Raw genomic sequence first — 8,713 nt, 5'->3', positions numbered from 1 at the left:
AATTCAAGAAAAAGTTAAAAGAAAGATGAAAGAATTTAGATATGTGCGGTACTAGTTATTTTATTTAATCCAAACTATGAGCAAGTAATAGCAAAAAAATTTCCCCACTTTAAATAAAATAAAATTTCAAAGATTTGTGCAAAAATAGGTGCTCCTAAATGTGCATATGGATGTCAAACCCAATTAAATTTTATTTTAGTTGAAATTTTCACTTTCAAAAAATGAGATTTAAAATGAGAATTAAAACGAAAAATTCCAAATAACAAATATTTTGAAAGAATTTGGAATTCTTGTTTTGGAGGTCAAATCGGGATATCAGATGCTACTTTTTCCCAATTCTAATTCTGAATTCTGATTGTATGGATCCAAACAATGAATTAGAATTTTTTAAGAATTCTAAATACCATTTCCATTCTAATTCGAGCTACCGAACGAGTGGAAGGATGAATTCAAACGAACCATGCTGAGTTGAAAGCTAAAACGAAAACTCCTTCGAGGTGAAAAAAAACTTACGCCTCGAGGTGAAAAAGTTCTGGGCCATTTAATTTTAATGGTTCGTATAAGCGGAATCAAGAAACATTATTTCGCTAGGCTAGGGGAAAAGGTCCAAAGGACAAAAATCACAATTAAATATCTTCCAGACATGAACAAAATCAATGGTCATGACCTGTTTAACTCGTTTCTTCTTCTTTCCGTAAGACTGAATCACCCTCATAATGCATTCCTTGAGATGGGTTTCTATATCTTCTACTAACAGTCTCGGTATTTGCTCGAATGGGACTAAAGAAACCTGTCACGAGCGTTGGATACATTCAAATGGTGTAGACATCTGTTCAAAACCCAAAAGAATTATCAGCAATTCGGCTAATTTTGGTAGCAGATGTAGATATTCGAGGTACAAAACTTTGAAAGTGTTCAGTGCAGAGGAGGAAAGGAATGGTGAAACAGCTCCAGAGGCAGAAGACTCACCACTGTCTGGAGTTGTTGAGGAGGAAGTGGAGGAACTCTTGAAATCTGAAGAGAACCAGGCACTTCTTAAGGACTTGGCCGCTTCAATGCAAAGAGTGAGTGGTTTTAGGAAAGAACTTGAGGACATTGACAAAAAAGAAAAGGATGCCGCTAAGCTCAGAGCTTACGTGCAGAGGTTGGAGAGTACGGACTCCCTGGTAAGCATATGGGATCCTTTTAGTTTTTGGCTCTCTGGGAATTGTTCTGGTAAACTTTCACTATGGGTTTTCAATCTACCGTGTCTTTATCGTCATTATTTGAGAAGATTGTGAAATGTTTTAACAAACTTTAACTTGGAGCAGAAACAAAAAGCCCTTTGGAAATTGAATAAAATTCGAATGCTTTACAAGTTTCCGCCAAGTTAACTAGATTTTAGCAGGCGATAAAATTCCTAGACAGCTTGCGTGCTTAGTTCTGTAAAAACTGTAAGTTCTCTCCTGCGACTCGGAGACCAAAAAAAAATCAGAAACCCTTGTTAATACATTGATATTTTAGTTTTCTGTCATTTTGTATTCCTTGATTAGGATTCAAGTGGCGTGGTCTTGATGGTTATAGAAAGTAATGTGCTTCCTGCAATGGAGTTATTAGAATTGGCATGTTCCATTAAATTTAAGATTATTTCTCATATAAAATAATGTCGGAATTTTTCCATCAACATATGAATCGCATTCTATGAATCATGAGAACGAGGATGCATAATGTATGTACTGTTAAGTTCAATGTAGCTTTCAATGCCCTAATTTCGGTATAATGGTAGTAACACTTGCGTCACAAAGTGTGCCCGTGCATTGCTCCCGGACCAAGCCGCACCGCTTGTCCTCCTTAGGGGCTGCCACCTTCAGACTTCTACTCTGATTTTACAAAGTAAAAAATAAAATTCGTTTCTAGCTGTGCCAGATGTAAAAGCAGAGTGCATCCCCCTCCCCCATAACAAAGCGGTATATTTCTTTATTTTATGAATTTTTTTGTGTTCATTATATTCGCAACTCAATCCTATATAAATGAGTTTCAATTGTACTTTTAGTTTTCCAAGTCAATTCTAATCGTGAGGAATTCTACTATGATCAAAATATATTCAAGCTTTTTTCCTAAATTTGTTACCTATGCATCTCATGCATTATTCAAGAATATTCTGTACATTTATCTAATCTGTTTACTGCGGAGTGCTGGGCCTTTGCCAAGTCCAAGTTCTTAAACCATGAACCTATTAGTCAACAACCTTTTGAGTTGAAAACATAGGACTCATAATTTTATGTTATTCTGTTTGGTGTCTATATTGTTGCCCGAATTCCCGCTCATAGTAAACCTGAATTGTTTTTCTGTCAAATCTTCTCTTTGTCCAATAAGCCTTGTTAGAAGACTTTGAAGTTGATTAGTATTAACTGTGGAGAGGGCTCCTATTATGTGTTGTTGGTAGGTGGTGCATATTGGCTTTGCACCCATGCCCAATTGGGAAAGGAAACCCAACTTTCCTGGGTGTGTATATGTTAAGATTATTGGGATGAGTGATTCCTCTAGTGACTAGGTGCAATACCCAGCTCACGATACAGCCTAGCTTGTATCGAGCCATGAGTATTCTTTTGCGGGAGAATTTCTTCATGGCTGAAAGTTGGATTGATTGCCCTACTAAGAATGGGTTTGGATTTAAGTCTTGAGCCTTGAGCCCTATCAGCTAAAAATCAAAACATATGAGTCTTGCAAGACTGTAAAAGTGAGTTCTTTCCTCCTTTCTTATTATTCTTTGCTGACCCGTCTCTTGAAATATCTTCTACTTGTAAGACATTTTGATGCAAGAGGGTGAGATCATTGATGTCTTTTGTCATGTTCCTCTACTATCTCTTCATTCCTATGTACACTTTTCTAGAGAGGATGCATTAGTGAATGAGGAATCTCATCTCATGTGTAAACACCTTGTTAGGAATTATAATGCACCACAGACAATTGGGGGGAGGTGAATCAGTTGTGAGCAAATCAAAACATTAAACCATTCACAACATACCAGATCTGAAACCTTAAATGTAATGCAAAGCAAATAGCACCAATATTTTGTTCTTGAGGGAAACCTAGTTAAGGGAAAAACTCCAGTGTGGATCAAACCTACAAGATGATGTACTTGCACACATATAACCCTATTAAAGGTACAATGGGGAATGCACATGCATTCACACACTCGTCTGGAGCTCACTGCTCTATCACAACAAGGGCAACAACCCTAATTTAACAACAATCCAATTACAACAAGGGCAACACCCCAACAAGTGAACAACAATCCACTGAAATGAATTGACTGAAAGCATCAACTATGCCAATACAATTCCTTTGAAGCACAACATTAGATTCCACTCATACCTCTCTCAATCAACTCTGATCCAAACTCGCATCAACAATTTCAGATCATATAATCTCTCGTTAGTACACACACCAAATTCATGATTTTACTTTACTATACTATGTTTAAACACATATTAGGTCGGCTCAATATGAGACCCAATACCAAAATAAATTACATCAACCAATGCGATACCATAAGTGTCGGCCAGAACACATATAGAATACATTACAATAACAATAACACACTAACACTCAATAGATAAACGTAATAATCCAAACAAAATGTTTCTTGACTGAGTCGACCAGGAAGTAAATTCCCTTTCTCTGTCCAACGAGTAAATTGACTTCTGAATCAATAATCCTTAAGCAAATGTACAGATAAATAAGAATGTATGTCTCCATGAAGTATTGTGAATCGCAGATTGAAATTTTGCTGCACCAAGCTCACCGATCAAAATATCAAACCACTGTCTGAAACAGTTCTTAGGAAATACTGACAGTAACCAGTCTATAGCAAATCTGCTATAACTTCACCGAGTCAGCTTACAAACACATGTGATGGAAAATATAGCCTGTAGACTCACCAAACAACATCCCATAATAATCGCATGTTTAGGTTCAATAAACCATTTCTCCACCAAAACTACCTCAACACTGATCTACTGTATGAATACTGTTTGATAAATAGATATGTTGACATTAATGACGAAACATTGATGCCAAACATAACCAACAACAATTCCACTCTCAGACAATCCAACAATCTCCATCTCTAACAACAATCTCCCAACACACCCACTGGTCGATGTTATGTTCCTTCGACTAATGCTTCCACAAGTTGTAATGACTCTTAATGTAATTGTTGTCTCTAGTGCCCCTAGAAAGCCTAAGAGACCAACAATCTATGTTCATAAAGAAAATCAGCAACCAAAGCCAAAGTTACAATCGTTAGTGGCGACCCTTCTATGGTTCACCATAAGCGTCCTTTCTTTGATTGTGCTTTTTCTCTAAATTCTAAGAAGTGTGTAGTTATTGATTATCAAAAAGTAGCTCACACTTGTCTCACTAGTGGAAATCAGAAAAATGCCAATATTCCAACATCTCTTCCATCTTCTCAACCTATTCTTTTATCTGCTCCTAAATCACCTTCTCAATCTCTAATAGAGTTTAATCCTAGCAAGAAACTTCATGATACTCCCACTAAGATCTCGTCTGGGATCTTCCTTTAAACTTCTCCCTTTTATCATGGTATGCTTTAGGAGGCTCTACAGAAGACCCTTGTCCCATCTTCCATTAGATTGGGTAACGTGAATGCTTTATTGGATTGCATATGCTTTGATATTTCAGAGATACATTCCATCAATATGAAATTCAATCCACTGAAGTACAAGATCAAGATGATGATTTATTAATGATAGTTCCTTTCATAAATGGCATTCGTATCATATGTACTCTCATTGATAGGGTCTCAAAACTCAATATTTGTAGCATTGATCTTTTACGTATAATCAAAATGGATCCATGTTCGTTTGCAACTTCTTTATCTATTCATGGGATCGATAATGTTGGTCAAAAAGCCCTAGGTATAATAATGTTACCTATGCAGCTTGGACCCATTACTTTACCTACTCTGGTATATGTAATACCAAATACTTTATAAGATAATCTTCTTACGAGTAGTCAGTGGATTCGTGCAGTCCGATCTACCATACATAAATCTATCTAATTTATCCATAATTATTAAGTATTACAATAAAAACTGATCCTATATCCATTCACTTTATTTTGTCACACCTGATATTGAAGACGGTTACTCTTCGGTATTGCAAGATAATATGAACACTATCTACTATGCTATTAATGTTGATCCTCCCACTTTGGAGGAGTTGCAATCAAGTTATGGTCTAGGAATCAATATCCTTTCTAGGCACGGGTATAAAGAATATGGTATTGGAAACATGGAACAAGGAGTCAAGTTCTCTTTGGAACCAAACCACTGGTAATATTGTAGCTTCAGTCGGATTAAATTGACCTAGAGATAATTAGTAGGTTGATCTATTGCCAGCATTATGTGGTCTTAGTGGGAGATGAGGAATGTTCAAAGACACAAAAGAGACTAACACCTTGTGAGAAGAGTGTGTTTCCATGGATAATTATGATATCTGATATCTTCAGTAAAGCTTTAGGAGTTTGAGCCTTGATAACACATACATTTACGGATAGCATATAAAGAGACAAATATTGTTAATTACTTCTGGAATAGATCTAATTCTGAAGAATCTGCATAGCTGGAACAACGTTCATAATAATATTAAAATTGCAGATCAATAACACCATATGGTAGAGGGGCTACAACAATATTATGAGGGGATACAGCTGTTCATCGCAATCTTGTATCGTGCATGGAGGCTACGATGGAGTTGGTGATGTTTATTATCAATCTTGAATGGAAATTACACATTTTCCAGACTTGTCAATCGAAAATGACTTGAACACTTCATAGTGTTGCTGGAAGTGATTAAAAGTAGAGAAATACTAAAGCCAACAAGAATTATTCAATTGGCACAAATTTCTATCGTTTAATAATATCAGAAGTAATAGATGTTGATGTGTGTTTTATGACCCACCAAACAGGAACAAAATACTGAAATATCTTATCCTCTCTTGAATAAAGTCTTGTGTATGCTAAGTTTGCTAGAAGATCATATGTTGACTCCAAGGTTCCTTCAACGTCAGGTCTTGACCGTGGATAAGCTCGGTGGTTGATGGGATTTCTTGATGATCATAAGGGGCCTTATGTATATTTACTCAGATTCATTTCAAGTCATATTGGATATAGGAGCTATCCGAAGTTTTTGCAATGAAGTACTTTTTTTGGATTTTCACAAAATATGTGGAAATGAAATAGGGTAAGGTTTAGATATTCTATTCTACTCCTAAGGGAAGTGATGACGACAGATGGTACTTTGGTGGACAAATTCCTCAATTTACTGAGCTCCGCTTTGCCAAGTTATACTACAACTATGCATGAACTGGTGCAATCTTCTAGGGTTATGCAAAATATTTTCATACCATCACATACATCATTGTAAAGAACAATGTGTATCAATGATAGAAGTTAGACATATGCATGAAAGAGGTTCAGGTTAACTTTGCACAATGATTTAGAATCAAAATTCATCAAGACACCATTATCTTCTCAATTGAAATCACAATACTTTAACTAAATTTAATCTAAATGAGGGAACTTAAGGGAACAAGCAAGCACCAAGACACATCAAGTATTCACCAAGCTTCAATGAAAACTCTATATTCTTAGTAGCTCATAGAAACAATCTCAGAAAATCCTCTACTACAAATGATAAGTGAGGCCTTTATATATGTAACATCCTCTTTTCCCGACCTTAGCTAATAGCTATCACATCATTGAAGACAATTACTATTTCATATTCATGAGCATGAGAAGGCAGTTATAGCAGCTATATTACATGTTCATATGAAAGATGTTAATGGTTATAATCAGTTTAAATGAAAAATAAATCTTAACTAACAATTGAAGGAGTATTCATTCAACAAATATGATGAATATAACTGCCATTGGAACCATCCGTTACTTAATGGAAGAGAAATCTTTTCTACTAATAAAGATACGTTACTTTTCATAATCACATGAGGGCAGTTTCACAACTACTTTACATATGTGGATGGAAGAGAACCAACGGCTATAACTAAATAACTGGAAATAAAATAACTGGTTAAACTATATTAACCATCTAACATATCTTCAACTTGAAATTGCAAATTCATAAAAGTAAAATACGTGTTACTAGCAGATATTTGAATGCATACCATCTCTTTGTCTTGTGCAAGTCTCGACATCTAGTGGAGAGAAGCATTGCCAAGGGCTTAACATCCCAACCGTAGACCCCTAAATATCCCCACACAATCTTCACTGAGAAAGGCCCTCCCTACCCGAGGAATTAGGCTTTGGGCACCACTGTCCAACCACTAAGCATCTTGGTGTTAAAAGTGTCAACCCGCTGCTCGACCAGACAACAAGACCTATATAATGGACTACCATGAGCCGACACGGGTTTTTAAACAAATCATAATTACTTGCTTGAGTTACTGATGGTTCTTTTCTTTTATTGTGTAGGAATAAATCATAGTTCAATGATTTCCAATCTACAACCTTCATCTCGACCATGCTAGTCTTCTTGGATGATTTACTGGGTGGATGTATGAACATTTGTAATCACAGCCAATATTTTTGCCGAACTGGCTTTGGCATTTATAAAAGAAGTTTGAATGTTTAAAGTTTTAAACATTTATATGCATAGACAATACATCTGCCATTCTTGCGTTTGACATAATAAAAGATAGCTGAATGCTAAAGCATTTATTTGCATAGGCAATGCATCTGCCTTTATGTCGTTGACATAATAAAAGATAGATGAATGTTAAAGCATTTTACGCACAACTAATGCATCGGCCATTTGGGCATTGGCATCATGTAACGGTAATGGAATTTAAGACAATACAATTTTGATTCACAAGCTGCTATTGCTTATCTCAGGAGATATATATTCAAATATACCTGTATAAGTTATACTCCAGTATTCATGATATTGAAGATAGAGTTTCTTAAATGAGAGAATGCCACAATTCCAAATCACTCTTACTAAGTGTGTATAAAGAGAGATCATTAGTTCATATCATGATCAACTCTAATTTAATATTTTAGGACCGACTTTAGACATTGCCTTAATATAACTTTTGAAAATTGAACATGAGCTAACAAAAATGACGATTTTACGACCTGAAATGGTTGTCAATTAGTTTGATTGAAACTCGGTTGTCCAAACATCGAAGCTATGGAAGCAAGGATACACAATCGACTATTGCCGCTTGAATTAGGACCACAATGTCGATTTAAGCTAAACTTTATTGCCTGTATAGGGTTTGAATAACTTGCAAGAATGATTGCCAAGCAAGAGCAAAATGATAGAAATAATTCTGTATGTGGTGGTGGTTTCCGTTAGAGGCAAGAATGTTATATTAGAATGAGTTTTCATATCATAACTTAGCCTTCTCGGCTGCATGCCTAGTTATGAGCAAGATTGCAAAGGTGGAAAGGAGTTACAAGGCACACGACCATCGGTTCAATGTGGCAAATAAAATAAATATTAATGTGGCTACCCAAACAAAATAATATAAGGCCAATGGAAAGCATTATAGAAATATAGCCGCTCAAGGTGAAAGATAAACTATTGCTAAGGAAGTAATAATAATAATATTGAAATATTGGCAAAAGTTGAAAATAATACAAAAGGCCGATGACATGAAAAAATAATTAAACCCATTGCCATAAAAT

General features: G+C 35.6%; 1 protein-coding gene across 1 annotated transcript in view; it reads left to right on the top strand.

Moving 5' to 3' along the window:
• The first annotated feature begins 532 nt into the window (after nucleotides 1-532).
• LOC149530733 (homer protein) overlaps nucleotides 533-8,713 on the top strand; it is a 71,901-nt gene continuing 63,720 nt past the window's right edge. The window contains exon 1 of the mRNA XM_089808624.1: nucleotides 533-1,166. Coding sequence (XP_089664750.1) covers nucleotides 717-1,166 — 450 coding nt within the window. The 5' untranslated portion in view covers nucleotides 533-716. The remainder of the gene's footprint in view (nucleotides 1,167-8,713) is intronic.

The sequence above is a fragment of the Cupressus sempervirens genome, chromosome 11, assembly GCF_028749045.1.
Source record: "Cupressus sempervirens isolate cs-2001-9-10 chromosome 11, ASM2874904v1, whole genome shotgun sequence".
Lineage (NCBI taxonomy): Eukaryota > Viridiplantae > Streptophyta > Pinopsida > Cupressales > Cupressaceae > Cupressus > Cupressus sempervirens.
The sequence above is the reverse complement of the archived record's forward strand: the minus strand, read 5'-3'. Positions and strand labels throughout refer to the sequence as shown.